At 37.8% G+C, this 20872-nt stretch overlaps 1 protein-coding gene across 3 annotated transcripts; it reads right to left on the bottom strand.

Annotated features, from left to right (window-relative positions):
* Nucleotides 1-1049: 1049 nt before the first annotated feature.
* On the bottom strand, nucleotides 1050-19763 carry LOC135635746 (transcription initiation factor TFIID subunit 4b-like). Of its 3 annotated transcripts, none has more exons than XM_065147043.1 (15): nucleotides 19545-19763; nucleotides 19273-19381; nucleotides 8957-9147; nucleotides 8500-8862; nucleotides 7839-7934; nucleotides 6783-7658; nucleotides 4499-4614; nucleotides 4301-4388; nucleotides 4046-4181; nucleotides 3902-3957; nucleotides 3779-3835; nucleotides 3541-3684; nucleotides 2333-2398; nucleotides 2007-2265; nucleotides 1050-1416 (listed from the first exon to the last, which is right to left on the bottom strand). In XM_065147043.1, the coding sequence occupies exons 1-15, from the start codon at nucleotides 19581-19583 to the stop codon at nucleotides 1244-1246; spliced, it is 2769 nt and encodes a 922-aa protein (XP_065003115.1). In that variant the 5' UTR covers nucleotides 19584-19763; the 3' UTR covers nucleotides 1050-1243. The 3 variants fall into 3 exon arrangements, with proteins under 3 accessions (XP_065003115.1, XP_065003114.1, XP_065003116.1); XM_065147042.1 differs by having other exon boundaries at nucleotides 3902-3972; nucleotides 8500-8856; XM_065147044.1 differs by having other exon boundaries at nucleotides 3902-3972; nucleotides 8500-8856; nucleotides 8957-9114; nucleotides 19545-19762.
* Nucleotides 19764-20872: the final 1109 nt, after the last annotated feature.

Raw genomic sequence — 20872 nt, 5'->3', positions numbered from 1 at the left:
TGTCGCCACGGCGCTGCCGTCGCGGGGCTGCTACTGCTCACGCGCGGCCGCTGCCGCTGCGGCGGTTCCTGCCCGCGGGTGGCTGCTGCCAGCACGCAGCCGCCGCCTGTGCACGGCCAACTCACGCATGGCCGCCACCTGGGTTGTCTGCCTGCGTGCGGCCGACCGTCGCATGGACGGATTCTGGCCGTGTGCGACCGGGGTTCTGTGATGCCGTCGCACGGACGGAGTTCTGTGATGCCGTCGCACGGACGGAGTTCTGTGATGCCGTCGCACAGACGAAGTTCTGTCATGCCGTCGCACGGACGGAGTTCTGTGATGCCGTCACATGGACGGAGTTCTGTGATGCCGTCGCACGGACGGAGTTCTGTGATGCCGTCGCACGGACGGAGTTCTGTAATGCCGTCACGTGGACGGGGTTCTGTGATGTCCGTATATGGGACAGGTTCTGTGATGTCCCACGCTACTCGGCGTAACCGCAGATTTGCAGCGAGGTCGACGGTGACCATTACTGCTTAACAGTTCTTGAAAAATAAAGGTAATTATGCATCATAAATTAATTTACAGATCTAATGCATGATTTCAAAAACCGGGCTCTGATACCAATTGTAAGCATAAAAATCTATTATTATGCTAAGTCAAAAATGCGGAATTAACCTATATGTCAGAATTGAAATCAATACATAGATCTAATTATACGATGCGTACATCCGTTCAGAGATCTTGTTTGATCTGCTCAGTACCGTGATCCAAAATTGCTGCAGGCTTCGTCTTTAATCCGATCGCGCTGTGGAATCTGCAAGGAGTGCGAAAAGTAGACTCTTTCTCCTCTCTTCCTAGGAGGAGAGTCGAGGAGAATAACTGAATCCCTCAACGGAGAGGTGCGTCTATACGTGTCAACGTTATGACGCTCTAACACACTAACACCCCCTCAACCCGTAGAGAAGGAATCGTTCCGTAGTGGACTTAGTCTATATTGACTAAAATATCGCAATGGAACCCAATTAGTTATTCTATTATATATCTTATTCAATTATAAAAGGGCCACGTATTCTAAGTATCTCCAACTTGGCCCATTAATTGATAAGATATAAAAGAGATACAAAATCAAAACAAACAAAGCAAAAAAATTGTTTGAAAACAATTTTACCTAATTGGATTCCAAGAAATTTTGAAAAACATTTTATACAATTATATATCTTATTCAATTATAAAAGGGTATCGATGACGCTCGCCCTTCAAACTATTCTGCTGGGGAATCACCGGACAGTCTCTCGTACAGGCGGTAGATCAAAGATGATTTTGACATCTGAGGCTCCGTCTCAAGGGCTGCAATCACATCTTTAACAGAAATCTTGCGTGCCACTTTTGGATGAGATGCCTGGGCACTGTTCCTGCCGAATCTTCTCATGCTCCCTGCAGAATCAGATTGAAGTATAATTCATGGTAACTCTTTTCATGCTGTATATGAATATAGGTCAAACATCAGATCTCTGACACCATAAATGAATGAGATGGGTTGGATTAGGTCGGCTTGGACCTAAAGTAGATCATAAAGTCGATCAACAATTGATTCCAACCATATCGGATCCCTCATTGAACTAGGTCGAATCCAATCCATCGACAACCATAGGTGGAGTGGGGGTAGACAGCTGGATTAAAACATGGTCGTTGCATATTCTTTGCAAGAGATATTAAGTTAAAAATCCACCATTAGACGTGATCTAAAAAAGGATTTGAAAACCTCAAAATTAAATATACATCATATATATAACATGTAGGGATATCAACTGATTCCTGGATTGGACTAAAACCTTCAGTTTAAACCAATCCATATCAAATTGAATTATAAATCAAATTGGATTATACGACCATTGGAATCATCACCGTAAACTCAGTCTATTTGATTCTGATCAGATGAGATCTAATTCACTGGCATCCCTAGATTTGTAGTATTAGCGTCAAAGAGCATATACTAAACATTGCATGATATACAACATACTTACCAGATGTACAAAAGGCAGAGGAACCTTTCTTTTCAAATTCTTGTTTTTCTTTTGAACCTCTTCCTGAGCTCAATAATGATTTGCTGCTTGCACTTTTACCTTGTTGGGAACCAGAGGCCCCATCAACTCCATCACGTTTCTGCCGAGCCTGCTCAGCCATGAGTTGCCATTTTGACAGCATATCATCTCCACCAACAGCAGCTCGGGCTGCAACATTTGCAGCCGTTGCTCTCATTTTATCATCCTCTTCCTTGTTAGCCTGCTTACAGACCAATAATTGATTGGAAATAGAAAACAGAAAAAATTCTGTTAAAGATCAATTCTACCTTAAGGGTCTTTGAACGGCCTTCTTCTTTGTCCTTCTCTGCATCAACCCCTGCACTTCCATCCATCTGCAATTACAGATAATCGCAGTTATAGATTACCATAGACATTTTTGGCCTGAAATTGCTTAAATGACGTGTCCGAAGTAGAAGAGCAACGACAAAAGGACAAAAAAAAACATATCGACAGTGAAACAATGACTTGGTTCAGGAAGTGCTTTAGTTTAACAAACAAGTGTTTGCTTAGGGTAAACTGGGTAAGTCCTTGACTTCTGGCTTCCCAAAATAATTCATGCCAAAGATCAGATGTTTCCATCTCCAAATGTGTACATGCAGCAGTAACTAATTATGATGTAAGAACTAAGAAGTTTGTAGAATGACAAAATAATTGCCAAACAGTGTAGGCAACTTGAGGTGATGGACCTATCTAATAGTGTAAAACATAGCCTCGGTGCCTTGTCAATAACCCAACTTGCAAGCTTTTAGAAAAAGTCACTTCATCATTTTATACACAATGTGATAATTTCAATATTATAGAGATTGCAAAAGCAAGAGACTCAAAAAATACAGGTATATGCATACAATCATTATTTTAAAACTAAGCAGCATATAAATAAATGTATTCTGGCATAAAAATATGTGTATATATATATATATATATATATATATATATATATATATATATATATATATATATATATACACATGCATATATACATACACACACACACACACATATATATATATATATATGTGCCCAAGGATATTGAGGTTTACCACTCAAGTAACAAGCACTAGCATGTGTGCATAGGCAATCATCCATAACTGACCTAGAGCAATCACTGGAAAGGTCATGTTAGTCTATGTCGTGTCATCACCATATCAGTAGTAGCCTAATATACACTTTCATGCACCAGCTCTAGACTAACTTGTTGTAGAAATTACAACTGCGTATTGCACCGTTAACCTATCCCCATGCATTGGACAAAGTTAATTGAAATTAAGCACTATATATCATGATAAAGTAAATGATTAGCAGGCAAATTATACCAGAAATATAGTTAGTAGCAAGATTTATGTTCTTTGAAAATTCAAATGAAATAGCAAAATATCACACAATGCAACAGATAAACTTAACAATGCATACTCACGAAGAACATCAGTAGTACAGTAGCAAAAAATGAAAAAGAAACAAGACTCTGACTACTCACTTCATTTACTTTTCGAAGCTTGTCACACTCTTCAGCCTGCTTTTTGTCCCACTCTTCCTTGGCTTTTTGGTTCATTAACAAAATTTGATGCCGTACATCTGAAGTGATTACAAACCGGTGCCTAGATTTTTCAAGATCAACCCTCTAAAAAAGGGGCAAAAAGAAAACCTCAGGAGGTGAAAATGATAAAAACTGGTAACTAACGCAGACATGTTGGTAATCTTTAAATAGCACTAACCTGTTTTGACAGTCTTATGAGATAACATATCAACCCCTTCAAACGCTCCTCCACACACTGAGGAACAGCAAGTCAGATCAAGTAATACATCACTTCCAAAATGAAGCATAAGAAATTCCTCACCATTGACAAGCAACGCTCCACATCACCACCTATATTCTTCAAACTACATTTGAACACTGCAACAAGCACCACTAATCAAAACCATTTTGATTATAATTTTCATCTTACATGAAAACAACAGCATCACATAAAAGAGGTAGTAACTGATATCTGAGAGCTTTTTCCGAAGGGAGGCCTGCTGCAAAAGCAACCTCTCTTCTTCTTCTTGTACAACCCTTCGGGTTGCTTCTGAAGTTTGGTTCTCCTCCTTCAGGCCAGATAATAGTTGCTCTTCCTCTTCCTATTAAAGAGTAAAATACAGTCAAGCATTGAGTCTAATGATCCATCACCTTTTTCTTAACTAATCAAAAGCTAAAAGTTATATATACATAACAAAAGTAACATACAAAAATTTTATACCCTTAGATCAACTCCACTAACAGCCGTAACATCATTTAGTTGTTCAATGCTTTGATCAATAGAAGTACCAGATGTCTTCTGCCTTTTGCTGATGGAAAAAAAGAAAGATTTTTGGAAGTTTAGTTCTATTTATACGTCTAGCAAGATTGAACAAGGCTACATGAACCACATTAAAGGAATATTAAATATAAGGTTAACCTGGACATGGGAGGAGACGAGCCTAATGCTTCCAAAGGCTTCTTCTGCCCAACAGTTGGTTTCTTTGAGGGAGTTTTCACGGTTGCCCCAGAAAGTGGAAGAGTTGCAGATGACACCTGAGAGTGCATCCAGCTTCACATAATCCCAGTTGTCAAGAAGAAAGAAAAAGAACACTTTTATGAAACAAAGATGTCAAATGGTCATCATAACCTTACATTAATGTACTTCACATTTGAAGTTTACATTTAAATTTAGAGGAAGACACATGTTATAAGAGGCAGTTTGTAAGGAAAGTCTTATGCTAATGTTCTTACGGTAGGACATATTCCACAGACTAATTGAAAAAAAAGAGACTCCTTTAGCAATGGCTTAAGTGTGCCATTCAACATGTAGCTTTCCACAATACTTTAAGCAGGTTAATGTAATCTGAACTATGCAATCATGAATTCAGAGAACATATTAGCTAGCACAAAACATCCTGTACAGCATCTGACAGGTACATGAACAAAAAAGCAACTACAGTTTTGATTAAGTAAATAATTAACACATGAAGAAAAGGAAGTAGCTAAAGTTAGGCGCAAGAATCAGGTGAAAAGCATGACTAGATGAAACAAGGTGCACTTGGCATGAGAAGCTTGAAAAAAAAAATGCAATTAAGTATATTGACAAATAAACAATCAAAATGTTCGTTTGCATTCACAAAATTTAAATAATCTAAATACTAACTTTAGCTCATCATCTCAAATGCAAAATGATAAAAAGGAACTAGAAACAAAGATAAGTAACAAAAGTGAAGAAAGGAAATAAAGAAAGAGGAAAAAAGCATTGATTGTAAATCTAATCATGTGAAAATTGAATCATCTGGTTTCTTTTTTCTCTTAATTAAGGGATCTTACTATGCAGCCATGGTGTTCCAAAAGACAGTTGATATGGGGGAATATAAGAATTACCATGCCAACTGAATTTTGCCAATACAGCTCAAAATGTACCATGCCAAAAAGGCATCCACACATACTGTACCTACTTATGTCAAAGGAGCCAACATGTGGTTAGACCAATTTTTTACCCCCGTCGATTGACACAAGAACATGTCAACCAACACGACACAAAATTGTATCATGCAATAAAAGTACTGTCACACCTAATGCCATGATACAATGATCCTTAAGCGCATACACGGACAAGTAAGACCACCTAGTAAACAAATCAAACATGCAACAAACACATTATAGATAAACCAAATAAGCAAAATATGCGATTGCATTTCTAGGTCATGCAGCTACACATGCTGCTTCTCATCTTCAATACTATACGTGATAATATATACTAATCTATAATACCACCTATCCTATGGCTTAACATATATTGAATATGCAACAAACACATGCTTTTCTAGGTTATGTAGCTACACATGCTGCTTCCCCTCTTCAACACTATAAATGATAATACTACACCAATCTTTACATACCACTTGTTATTTTAACTTTTCAATGGGTTCTTAAATAGGCATTACCCAGCAATTCTTATGTCCACTGTTGCTTATTAGTCGATCATAATTTCTGATTTTGGTAGTGAGCTCATGACTTTGTAGTATGTTCTGGTAAACTACATATGTTCTCATGTGAACTACTGTCCCCAGCATGTGTTACATGGCATCTTGACCCTACCATGTGGCATGTACTTTCTAGATCAGGAGTGCTCCAGTTTCTTTCCCTTTTTCAAACAACCCAACTTCTCATTCATTTCATGTGTGTCTAATTTCTTCTCCTACCTCAAATAAATGAAAGATTCATTAATGAAAAAAGGTTAGTTATAACTGTGACACATTTTGGAAGTGCTTTCAGGTGCATGACCCTTTTGAAAAGATGAATGAACTGTACGCCATAGTGAAACTCCTTGGTGAGACTTGTGAGCCTATAGAAAGGCAAGTCTCAAAACCATACTCCTCCAGAACATCTCCAGTGACACTGGCTGTTTTTATGCAGCCACTTGAACAGATTAAGTGTACCTCTGGATTAGTCCAGTTTAAAAGGATACTTGGAATATCCTACTATTTTATGGCACAAAAATGGAACTTGTTAGGTAAGAATGAAATCCAACTGTTACTACCTCCAATAAGCATCAACTTTTTCTTCCAAATGAAGAGCTAAAACTACTCTTCAAATTTTCTTCATTATCTACTAATCATCTTCTTTGTTGTCTCAAGAAAATAGCCAGCAGTAAGATTTCAAAGTTCATACAGATCTTCATGCTAGTCAAACTAATTGAAATTGCAATTGCTAACCTGCACACTTTGGTCCGTCTGGATAGGCACAGGACCTGAAACCTGAGTTGTTCCCATCATACTTGAGGATCCAAGTGCAGAATTTTTTTGGTTAACATGAGCTGTACGAAGTGAAGTGACTCCTGAAGGTACAATGTGAGACTTGTTTGGAGGTTCAGATGATTGATCAACCTCTTGCTTCACATAAGCCATTGACTTGAAACCACTATCATTTTGCTCTTTGTTTGCGTCCAATTGTCGTGCAAGTGGGTTGTGCTGGGAGGCAAAATGGCTTGTCGATGGACCAGCTTGTTGTCTTTTGCTTTCATTAGCAGCATTTTGATCATATTTAGGCACATTCATTATGTTCGTGGATTGGGTTGACCTTATTTGTGTTGAAACAACTCCCTGAGTACGGGAAACTTGTCTTGTATGTGAATCTACATTAGATGGTCTGGGAGAAGTTGAGGAACTCACAGATGGCCTTGGATATGCATGGGTATGATAACCACTTGTGCTTCCAGATATCGAGAAAGATGATTGCGGAATATGTGTGGCCTGTTGCTGCTTGTTAACTGACTGTAATGAAACCATTGAAACGTCTCTTTCTGGATTGGCCATATTCGTGTTGTTAGTAAAATTTTGCACAGAATGGGGTCCCTTGCCATCTGACCCTGTCTCAACTTCTTGAGACTTCTTAGTATTGTTCCGGGGACTTGTAAAACTTGTGCCAGGATGCACTTGAAATGTTGTAGAAGGTACATACGGTTGACGGGGAGGTGATCCATTGGCTTTCAGATTCTGAGATTGTGGCATGGAATGGGATGCTGGAAATGATTGTGGCCCAGTGATCTGTTGAGCACCACTAGAAGAAATTTGCTGAGAGGAAGCAGGAGCCTGCAATGAAAATGAATTTGTATTTGTCTGAGAATTTTGAGCTGCTTGAATCTGAACCTGTTGATATGTTCAACAAAAAGCGAAGCATCCGTACAGAATAATTTAATTCTAGACAAAGTTATATCCTTCAATAGTATTAAGATACTAGAGAACTTTTAGAAATATGTTTCAAATACTTGCCTGCATCTGGATCTTTTGAGCTGCTTGCCGAAGCATCTGGTCCCCAACAATGTTCCTTGTGGCTCTCAGAAAGTCTTCTTTGCTGACTTCATTATTCTAGAAAATAACAGTGCATTTTTTAAGTTTGACTTCCAAAATAATTTAATTAATAGAAGATTGTTTCATTATTTTTCTTCTGGATTTACCATAATGTTATCATTCACTTCAGCAAAAGTTAATTTTATTTTTTTTTCAGAAAAGTAAAACAAAATCAGATGTGGTATTAGTGACAAATTTTGAATTTGTTAAAATCTGATGCATTAGTTGTACTTCAAATTGAAAAAAGGCTTAGTCATACTCTATCTTTATGATAACCAGATGTTGCATGTATGGCCTCTGGAAGAGGTGTTTCTTAATTTGGGAAGAGGAGAAGAGGGTATATTATCAAAAAAAAGTAAAAAGACCAAACATTTGACCCCAAAAAAAAAAAAGTTGCATGATTCAATTGGTCATTTACATGACATGGATGGCATATCACTCCCTTTCCTGTTGTATATGTGTCCCAACTTCTATCTGTACTGCATTTCCAGAAAGTTTTCAAGGTGCAGCTTCATGAAGTTCCTTGCTTCAGTGAATTCAGTAGAAAATAAAAGCCAATGGCATAAATGTGGAAACGACCTACCCTAAGTTTAGTAAAGATAGCCTGAAGCTGCATGGATCTATCTTTGTCAAGGTGAGGCTGTAAAATTGGAATCAGCATCTGAAATGGTATAGAAGAAGCAGCTTTAGTTTTCCTCATCACCAAGTTTGCTTGGTTAGAAGGGGGTATTTGTTGAGTATTTGACTGCTGCACTACATGCTGCTGATGACCCTCAGAATGATTAGAAGATATGCTTGCTAGGTTGGTAGTAGGTATCTGTTTATTTGACTGCTGCGCTATGTTCTGCTGGTGCAAGTTTTCAGACTGCTGAGTGACCTCCTGCTTTGGTCCCTCAGCTGTGTTTGATTCCAGGATATTGCTTTGCTCAAGTTTCTTTACCTGTTCCTTATCAACAAATTGAAGCGAATTAGTTTCTGACTGTTTCTGAGAGGCTTCTTGCTGAAAAAGGCAGTCTGTCATGTTCTGGTCGGTTACTAACTTGTTCATCTTGAGGTTTGGCAACATATGGTGGCTGAATCAACCCTCCTCCAGTTGAATGCTGTTCTGACGATCCTAAATGTTGTCTGTGTTCCTTTTGTTGGATTTCCCTGCCATTTTCTATCTCACCGGAAGTTTGCCACTGCCCAATTACTTGTCCTGGTGCCGAATTGCTCCATTGCTTAGATAGTACTAATGAACTCATGACTAGGTCAAAATGATAAACTTCTAGAAAAAACTCCATCAGGAAAATATATATGCAATTCACTATCCAGTAAAAAAGGTAATTCCATCATCATTATGGGCATTCAAAACATGTTGCATAAAACTGAGATTTTCGACTTATCAATTCATGTAGGAACTAGGAACCAAATTGGAATATTATTCCATGGAGAAATAAAGTGGACAAAATAAAATAAAAAACTTGACCTAAAAGAGTAATGAACAAAAAACAGAAAAGAACAGGACAAATATAAACCTACACTCCGTAGGACTTAACCGAAATGTGACTCTGTTGTACTCAACTCAGACAGAAAAAACAGATTCAGGGATATTTCACTACAGATTGGTTCAGAACTGCTAGCCATACAATTTTGTGTGTTATTAATGGGTGAACACTATAAAATGTTATTAATGGGTGAACACTATAAAATGTACACAATTGCCCTTTGCTGAACTTATAGATAGCACAGGTTAGACCCATTGTCATTCTCAATGTCTTCAACATCTCCTGCTACACATCACAAAGTCCAACAGATAATATCAGAACTGCTAGCCATACAATTTTGTGTGTTATTAATGGGTGAACACTATAAAATGTTATTAATGGGTGAACACTATAAAATGTACACAATTGCCCTTTGCTGAACTTATAGATAGCACAGGTTAGACCCATTGTCATTCTCAATGTCTTCAACATCTCCTGCTACACATCACAAAGTCCAACAGATAATATCCAACTGTCACGACCCGGGTCTGATGAATTAACTGGCCAATAACTCCATTTTGGTCCTCAACGGCGGACCAAAATGCTTAAGCGGGACTTAACCGAAATGTGACTCTGTTGTACTCAACTCAGACAGAAAAAACAGATTCAGGGATATTTCACTACAGATTGGTTCAGAACTGCTAGCCATACAATTTTGTGTGTTATTAATGGGTGAACACTATAAAATGTTATTAATGGGTGAACACTATAAAATGTACACAATTGCCCTTTGCTGAACTTATAGATAGCACAGGTTAGACCCATTGTCATTCTCAATGTCTTCAACATCTCCTGCTACACATCACAAAGTCCAACAGATAATATCAGAACTGCTAGCCATACAATTTTGTGTGTTATTAATGGGTGAACACTATAAAATGTTATTAATGGGTGAACACTATAAAATGTACACAATTGCCCTTTGCTGAACTTATAGATAGCACAGGTTAGACCCATTGTCATTCTCAATGTCTTCAACATCTCCTGCTACACATCACAAAGTCCAACAGATAATATCCAACTGTCACGACCCGGGTCTGATGAATTAACTGGCCAATAACTCCATTTTGGTCCTCAACGGCGGACCAAAATGCTTAAGCGGGAGGTTACGTAGTACACTCATCAGGCCCTTATAAGCTAATCACACACATTCTCCACTTCCGATGTGGGACTAATGGGATATTACATTATCCCCAACTCAATTAGCTTGACGTCCTCGTCAAGGCCCGACATATCCCAGATCGAACCCTAGCATAGTGCATGTGAGGTTTAACTCAGTGGTGGCTCCACGCCGTGATGAGTTCTCTGACTCCATCCACGGGTAGCCCTTTCCTACTGCAGCCCTCTCACCCTGCCCTAATGCTAGGTCGGCTCTGATACCAAATGTCATGACCCGGGTCTGATGAGCTAACTCAGGCCAAACCTGGCTCTGATACCATAAAAATTGTCACATCCTGGTTTTTTTTTTTTCATATATTTTCACACAGGCCAAATAAATAAACATCACTTTATTCATCATCTATAACCATTTATTACAATTCATTTATTCATCAAATTATAAATAGAAAAGTTAACTTCAAGAGTCATCCAAGTGGCTCTACCTAGCGGTAGAGGAAGGTTCGCTCTCCACTGGAATCCGATTTAGTACTAGAGGGAGGCTACTCTGAAAATCAAAAACAAAGAAAATTCAGCAACGCTGAGTAGGAACCTCAAAAGTCAAATCAAGATAAATACATGACTAAAATTCAATCAATCATCCCATTAGCGTATATCAAGTACCCGAAGGAGCACTCCCCTAACAGCGGATGGAGAGGCTTTATCCTACGGGATGAGTTTGTGTTCTCCCAACAGCGGATGGAGGCAAACTCATATCACACTCCCAACAGCGGATGGAGTGGTGTCCCGCACCCGCCAAAGTGGGGACACGTTCCTCCCAACAGCGGATGGAGGAATCGTCCAACCGCCACGTCTGACGGCCCGCTAATCCCCGAAGGGAATCGCCCTACCTGCTCTTGGCAGGAATATAATCTCACACTGGTCATATCCATTTCCGGATGAAATAACATATTTAAAACATCTCTTTCAAAAGTCATCAATATCAAATAATATAAATTAACCCTCAATTGACTTGAACTCTAGTTTAATCGATTTAATTGAACTCGATTTACTAGAGCCTAACTGAACTGATTTCTAATCCTTATTTAACTGGTCTGGAACCACCCTAGACTAGTATAATTTAGACTAGATTAAGTTCAATTTAGGTTAAACTAACTTGAATAAGCCAATCAATTCGGAATCACCCTGAATTGATATAGACTAATCAAGTATAGTTTAATTCAATCAATATTTGGGCTCAAGTTCAACAATAATATTGGACTAGATTGAGCCAGTCCATCTATTGGTCATGTGCATTATACATGATTGAGCATGCATTACATAAAACTGGCCCAGCTTTGGCCCATGGACCAGTGATAGCATATACCCATTAACAACATATATGAAAACATAATAATGCATTAAAAGATAGATGAGGAGAAAAGTTTTAATACAAAGAAATAACATTCTCAATTTGACTAGAAATCATAAGACATTAAAAGAGGGACTAGGAGATAAGTTTTAACACAAGAAAATAGCTTTCTAAATTCAAATAAAAATCATGTTTTCAACACATAAAATTTCAACATATTCTAGTCATATTTTAAATCATTCAGAATAATATATTTTAAATTTCAGATCAAAGGATATCAAAAAGGGATTTTAGATAACATATTCTAGTCTAACAAGATTTTAATCCAGATAAGATTAAAGATAAACTGTAATACAGAAAATATATCATATAAAACATATACCTTTTTAACATATTTAATTCTACAATAAAAACCTTAATCATGGGTCAAAGAATATTTTGAAAACTTTAACTAATTACTTTAATACAAAAAAATTTGACATTTAAAGAATTGATACACATTTTTCAAACTATAAAACTTTCAACATTTAAAGAATCAAAATAAAAGCTAAAACTTTTAAGAAAGGTAGGGAAACCTACCTCTTGTCAATAGGGTGTAACTCCTCGTTCTCTTGTCAACAGGGTGTAACTCCTCGTTCCTCCCACTGCCAGGCTCGACTAGGTGAGGAACGAAGGAGAGAGATCCCTCCCCTTTAAATAGGAGGAGGTGAGCCTCTATTAAGGGAAATAAATTTTAATTTTCGTATTTATTTAATATAAATTATTTCCATTTAATATACTAACAAATATGATATCATCATATTTGGAATACTTAATAGTTACTTCCTTAATTCATATCAACAAACAAGGAAGTAGATTAAGATTTCCTAAATTATGATGGCAAGTAAGGAAAACAAAATTTAAATCTCAATCTCAAATATTTGATTTGATTACATTTCTCCCCTCCTAAAGGAAATTTGGTCCCCAAATTTAGCTTACCTTAATAGAATAGATGAGGATACTGCTCTCGCATATCTTCTTCTCTTTCCCACGTTGCCTCTCGGTCTGAATGGTGTTGCCAACAAATCTTTACCAAAGGTATAATTTTGTTCCTTAGAACATGTTCTTTCCTTTCCAAGATCTGGGTTGGTTGTTCTCCAAAAGTAGCATCATCCCTTAGCTGTAGAGGTTGGTAAGACATGACATGTGTTGGATCCCTGATATATCTTCGAAGCATAGACATATGAAATACATCATGAATACTAGCCAAAGCCGGGGGCAATGCCAATCTGTATGCTACAGGCCCAACCTTTTGTAAGATCTCAAATGGGCCAATAAATCTTAGGGCTAACTTTCCCCTTTGACCATACCTCATAACTCCCTTGGTTGGCGACACCTTTAAGAAGACGTGCTCACCAACTTCGAACTCTAGATCTCTTTGCCTTCGATCTGCATAACTTTTCTGATGACTTTAAGCAGTTAATAATTTTTGACGTATAATTCGAATATTATCAGTATCTTTTTGAATTAATTGAGGCCCCAAAACTTTCTGTTCTCCTACCTCATCCCAATATATAGGTGATCTGCACTTTCTTCCATAAAGAGCTTCAAATGGAGCCATCTGTATGCTAGAGTGATAACTATTATTATAAGAAAACTCAATTAAATGCAAGTGCATATCTCAACTCCCACCAAAGTCCAAAGCACATGCTCTTAAAAGGTCTTCAAGAGTTTGTATTGTCCTTTCAGATTGGCCATCAGTTTGGGGGTGAAAAGCTGTACTAAACTTTAACTGCGTGCCCAAAGATTTTTGTAGACTTCTCCAAAATTTAGAGGTGAATCTTGGATCTCTATCTGAGATAATGCTAACTGGCACCCCATGATATCGAATAATTTTTTTAATATATAAGCTTGCTAGTTTATCTAATGAATACTTCTTGTTAATAGGGAGGAAGTGAGCAGATTTAGTAGGTATGTCTACTATTACCCAAATTTCGTCATATCCTTTCACAGTCTTGGGTAATCCTATCACGAAATCCATAGTGACTTGCTCCCACTTCCATTCAGGAATCAAAATCCTTTGTAATTCTCCTGTAGGTACTCGATGTTCTATCTTCACTTGTTGGCATATCAAACATTTAGAAACAAATTTTGCTATATCTCTCTTCATACCACGCCACCAATAGTTTTGGCGTAAATCTCGATACATCTTAGTAGTCTTGGGATGGATGTTAAATTTTGATCTATGTGCCTCATCCAATAATTGCATCTTTACTGGATGGCTTTCGGGAACACAAAGTCGATTATGGAATGTAATAGAACCATCCTCGGCTTGGAGGAATTAAGGTCTAGATCCTTGAGCTATGTCCTTAACTATCATTTGAAGATATGTATCTTCCTTCTGACTTTCTTTAACCTTTTCCACCAAATATGATTGTGCCATCAGACACGCAAGAAAACATTTATTTGTCTCCGATAAAAGTTTAAGTTTTAAGTCTGCCAACTCCGTCATCATAGAATTCCTTTGAATATTCATATAGGCTACAAGACTATAGGTATTTCTGCTTAAGGCATCAGCAACTACATTAGCTTTCCCAGGATGGTAGTTGATATTAAAATCATAATCCTTTAGAAAGTTCAACCACCTTCTTTGTCTCATATTTAAATCTTTCTGTGTGAAAATATATTTGAGACTCTTATGATCCGTGAAGATTTCAAAAGTCTATCCATAGAGATAATGCCTCCAAATTTTCAGTGCAGAAATGATAGCTGCTAACTCTAAGTCATGAGTAGGATAGTTCTTCTCATGAGGCTTTAATTGCCTCGATGCATAAGCAACTACCCTCTCGTTTTACATTAGAACGCAACCAAGCCCTTGTAGTGAGGCGTCGCCATACACTACAAAACCTTCTCCCCCCGAAGGAATCACCAATATAGGAGCACTGGTTAATTCCTTCTTCAATTCTTGAAAACTTTGTTGACATTTATCATCCCACATGAACTTTATATTCTTTTGTGTCAATCTGGTCAATGGTGCTACTATTTTTTAAAAGTCTTCTACGAATCTTTTATAGTATCCAACCAAACCTAAAAAGCTTCTAATCTCTGAAACATTAGAAGGTTGCTTCCATTTTATCACGGCTTCAATCTTATGAGGGTTAACAGATATACCAGCACTTGAAATTACATGACCGAGAAACATAATTTCATTGAGCCAGAAGTTGCTCTTGCTTAGTTTGGCATATAGTCTCTCTTGCCTTAGGACTTCCAAAACTATCTTAAGATGGTGTTCATGCTCTGCTATGCTTTTAGAGTAGATCAAGATATCATCAATGAACACAATTACAAATTTATCAAGATAAGGGTGGAACACCCTATTCATAAGATCCATAAAGGCAGTCGGTGTATTTGTGAGTCCAAAAGGCATTACTAAGAATTCATAATGACCATATCTTGTTCTAAAAGCAGTTTTTTTTTTTTTTTTTTTTTGTACGTCTCCTTCTCTTATCTTCAGTCGATGATACCCAAATCTTAAATCAATTTTCGAGTATACCTGAGTACCTTGAAGTTGATCAAATAGATCATCTATTCGGGGAAGGGGATATTTATTATTTATGGTCACTTGATTGAGTTGTCTATAATCGATGCATAGTCGCATAGATCCATCTTTCTTTTTCACAAATAGGATAACGGCACCCCAAGGTGATACACTGGATCGAATAGAACCCTTATCCAAATGCTCTTGGATCTGTTTCTTTAACTCCTCCAACTCAATTGGTGTCATTCTATACGGAGGTTTAGAAATAGGTGCAGTGCCAGGTAAGATCAATTGTAAATTCAATCTATCTATTTTGTAGTAGTGCAAGTAGATTTTCGGGAAAAACATATGGAAAATCCCGTACAATGGGGATGTCCTTTAATATTGGCTTCTTAGATTCTTCTCCAAAAATAAAAGTCAAGTATCCCTGACATCCTTTGAGTAATAATTGGGTAGCACTCAAAGCTGAAATAATATAAGGGAACTTTTCCTGAATCCCAATGAACTTGAAAGATGGTTGATCTAAGGGTGAAAAAGTAATAGTCTTCCGGAAACAATCGACATTTGCATGGTATGTTGAAAGTCAGTCCATACCCAAGATAGCATCGAAATCTTGAAATTCTAGTATAATAAGATCTACTAGCAAATCATGACCTTTAATAGTAATAACACAGTTTCTATATATCTGATCAACTGTCAAAGAGTTTCCAACTTATTATTTGTATGAACACCTCTCCGAGTGCGTACACTAGTAGCATTGCGATCATGAGCACCCCGAGTGATAAAACCACTAATATTTGGAATTGGCTCTATTACTCTTATAATAGGTTAAAGACAATCATTGGTTAAAGTCAATCAAGGGACCTAATACACCTACAAGCCCTAGACCATGCTCTGATACCAACAATATCAAAGGAATCCAGAGAGAGACTGCATGGTTGGTTATTTCTCCCTCCCATTCTTCTTATTTGTATAACCCCACCAAATGGCAACCATGACCACAGGTTAATTCACATGAAATAATAGGATGTAACCCTTACAGAATGCTCATCCATTACAATTTTTGACATAGAGAGGAACATATGGGAAAAGAAGAGATGAGGTGTAACAAAATAGAACAATAAAAGTGGAGCTGAAAATAGGAGAGAAAAACAACATTGACCATGCTAACAAGGAAAAGAACATGCTATGGAGTGAAAAGGAAAAGGCAAAAAGGCAGATGTGTTCGGGTTACAAAGAAGGGACAGATATAAGGGCAGTCACAAACAAGATCAAATCTTGTTCCAGTATATCAATTTCAACACCTTGTCAAACCATTAGGTATCAGCATACTGACCTGTACTGCTTGGTATCACTGTAATGAATACCGCCCAATTGCAGGCTATATGGTCCAGTGTTCTTGGTCGGACTGGTAAATAATAGTTGGTGTGTAAAAACCTTGGTCTTAATATAAGTAACATGTGTAAGCATTAAGGACCTTGTGTAATTTGGTGATATTCTCTGCATTTACTTTTCCTTAGCTCCTCCAACATAAGTACTACTAGATTGAACCACAGAACATATTTACTGGATATAAAGCTCAAGATACTGGTCCATATGAGCAGTCCACCCATGATCCTGACAACCAGACGGCAAGGAGAGTTCACTACACAATGAAACATCACAATCCTCTGTACCTTGATGCCTAATACACTTATTAACCTTGTGAAACTTTTACTCATCCTTGCTCTTTCCAAGATATGCTCCAGAGTTCTTGGTCGGACTGGTAAATAATAGTTGGTGTGTAAAAACCTTGGTCTTAATATAAGTAACATGTGTAAGCATTAAGGACCTTGTGTAATTTGGTGATATTCTCTGCATTTACTTTTCCTTAGCTCCTCCAACATAAGTACTTCTAGGTTGAACCACAGAACATATTTGCTGGATATAAAGGCAACAATTCCCTGAAGATACTGGTCCATATGAGCAGTCCACCCATGATCCTGACAACCAGACGGCAAGGAGAGTTCACTACACAATGAAACATCATAATCCTCTGTACCTTGATGCCTAATACACTTATTAACCTTGTGAAACTTTTACTCATCCTTGCTCTTTCCAAGATATGCTCCAGAGTTCTTGGTCGGACTGGTAAATAATAGTTGGTGTGTAAAAACCTTGGTCTTAATATAAGTAACATGTGTAAGCATTAAGGACCTTGTGTAATTTGGTGATATTCTCTGCATTTACTTTTCCTTAGCTCCTCCAACATAAGTACTTCTAGGTTGAACCACAGAACATATTTGCTGGATATAAAGGCAACAATTCCCTGAAGATACTGGTCCATATGAGCAGTCCACCCATGATCCTGACAACCAGACGGCAAGGAGAGTTCACTACACAATGAAACATCATAATCCTCTGTACCTTGATGCCTAATACACTTATTAACCTTGTGAAACTTTTACTCATCCTTGCTCTTTACAAGATATGGTCCAGAGTTCTTGGTCGGACTGGTAAAATATAGTTGGTGTGTAAAAACCTTGGTCTTAATATAAGTAACATGTGTAAGCATTAAGGACCTTGTGTAATTTGGTGATATTCTCTGCATTTACTTTTCCTTAGCTCCTCCAACATAAATACTTCTAGGTTGAACCACAGAACATATTTGCTGGATATAAAGGCAACAATTCCCTCAAGATACTGGTCCATATGAGCAGTCCACCCATGATCCTGACAACCAGATGGCAAGGAGAGTTCACTACACAATGAAACATCACAATCCTCTGTACCTTGATGCCTAATACACTTATTAACCTTGTGAAACTACTCGATTTCTGTTTCGGAAAAAAAAACTTTTACTCATCCTTGCTCTTTCCAAGATTTAAGATGTGAGAACAAGCTTCTTTCTTTGGAACTTAAACTGAGACAAAACATATTCATTAATTACATGGTTAACAGAAAAGCACTTCCTTATTTTCTTCAGCTTTCCGAAAAGCCTTTGTTGGCCAAAATAGAATGTTTTATAGATCAACTTGGGCCCCTGCACAGAAATGTTGTTTCTAGTTATTTGTGAAATTCTTATAAAAAGCAGTGTACTCTTCCTTGGTAAATTTTTCATCCACATTGGGAGCTGTTTTTGGACCAAATCTCAGTCATTAGAACTCATGCAAGAATAATGCTTCAGGAAATCATTGCCATATAATTGTTCGTCGTTATTTACTAATATTATCCTCCATAGACCATTCCATGATGTGCTTTTTTTCATAGCTATATGCACATAGTACCAAAAGATCCAATCAACCAACTCTTTTCAACATCATATCTTATCCTTAAAAACACTAGGAACATGACTATGATTTGAAAATCTTCTATTTTATTTAAATCCTAATTATGTTACAGAGAAAAGAATGGCTACCGCTGCTACCATTTCATCTATAGCTTGTGAATACAAATTATATCCAAACATACAGATTGTGGCAAATATCAGCACCATTCCATCCTCAACCATCGTGTTCACTACCACTTTTGCCACATGGGAAAAGGCCTTCCTTAATTGGCATCTTATCCAAGTGGCGCCTCATTATCTTCTCCAAATCCTATAATAGGCTGTCAGAAGAATCCAAGTGACAATGAAGAAAATTCAGTAAGGCAATACAATCAAGGAGTTATGACAGCCCATATCCCTATCGACTAAGAAATGTTCCACAACATATGTCTCCGAATAGGATGCAGATTCTAACAGCAAAATGGACAAGAAATCGAACCCGAACATACATATAGCATCACTACCGCATCAAGAACGTACTCATGCAGGCCAAGAAGGCATAAAAAACAATGTCACGGAGATGAACACAACGGCTTCACCTGCATCGGACTCCGGGGGCTGGACGATCGCGGCGGGTTCACCGCCGATGTCGCGATTCAGCTCGGCCGACAAGGCCTCCACGTCGGCGCCGGAGTGCATGCTCTCATCCTGCACACAATAGATCATATATTACCCTATCTTCCTTCTTCCTAGGGCAGAGAAAGACTCATACATTCCGATGACAAATTGCGAAGCTCAGCAGGTGATTCCAAGAACCAAAGAAGAGGAAGAGGAAGACGAGGAGGAGGAGGAGGAGGAGGAGAAGGCGTACCTCGTCCTCCTCGAGGAGCTTCATGATGGAGGGATCCATGGCGAGGAAATGTTTCGGCCGTCGAGGGCGAGCGCCCGCGAATCAGCGAGTCGAGGCCTCGACGCTTCGTTGGAGGGCGAAACGAAGCAGTCGCCGCTCGGCCTAAATATAACTGAAAGAAACTTCAATCGGGTTGGGATTTAGAATCCGGTTTGGTCTTTTGGGGCTTCATCTCGCGTAAATAGAAGACTTCCGGGTTCATCTTCTGCTGCTTATATTGTGGAATCCGACTAATTCGCTGCCCTATAAATATATCAAGTAACGATCGGATCTGGATCGGTTACGTTTGAAACCGGATCGGATTACAAAAATTGGGATCTTGTTTTGATGAGTATTAAAATTATAGAAGAAGAATAAAATGATGATGATGATGTGATTGATGGGGATGCCAAGTATACGAGCCATTAGTTCTCTTTAATTCATGAAATAATTCTCCTCGTACCAAACAAGATTTATGATTATTATATTATTTTTTTAAATAATTAATTAGAACCTCTTAATATAAAAATTTTGTTACGTTGTTATACAAGACTTCTATCGCCGATGGTTAGATCGGAAGGCTTTTGTCCCTATATTGAATGAATCACGTGGAATGTGGAGTTCAAGGCATGCTGAGACGCCATGACATATCCTATCTAGGTATTCATATATCAAAACATGACAGATGCTATTCCTTCTCATCGTTTTTACTCCAATTTTGAATACATTTGAAGTTTATAAATATCTCATTCATTCCTACTTAATTGAGAGAAGAACTTGAATGAAAACTTTGTGATCTAAGTAAAAAAATGCTATTGTAATTCTTTAAGAGTTCTCCTACTTTTATTCTAAGTTTAGATTTTTATTTAAGGGAGGGATGAGTGACTCGTAAAGGTTTTCTCCTAAGCTTATAAAAAATAGAAAGAATTATAGGAGAGTAGTTGATCTTCACCCATTGAAAGAAGATCGATAATGAAAATCGATAGCCTCGACGAAGGAGGAATCAAGAGTAGACGTATGTCATGACGATCGAACCACTATAAATCCGATATACTCTTTTCCTTTAATATTAACGTTTATTGCTTACTGGTTTTATTGCCCACTCCACTTTATACTTACTTTAAGTCAAGGTCACTCCATATCGATTTTCATCCAAAGAAATTTTTTGAATCGTCAAAAGTTTTTCGATAGCACTAATTAACCCTCCCCCTCTTAGTGTTGTTTTCGATTCACGAGTAAGCACCTTCATTCTATCCACTTGCTCTTATCATAATAAGAAAGGTAACGAGTGATACCGCTATGATGAGAAT

This window comes from Musa acuminata, chromosome BXJ3-4 (assembly GCF_036884655.1).
Source record: "Musa acuminata AAA Group cultivar baxijiao chromosome BXJ3-4, Cavendish_Baxijiao_AAA, whole genome shotgun sequence".
Classification (NCBI taxonomy): domain Eukaryota; kingdom Viridiplantae; phylum Streptophyta; class Magnoliopsida; order Zingiberales; family Musaceae; genus Musa; species Musa acuminata.
Note: the sequence above shows the minus strand (reverse complement) of the source record. Positions and strands in the feature narration are given on the sequence as shown.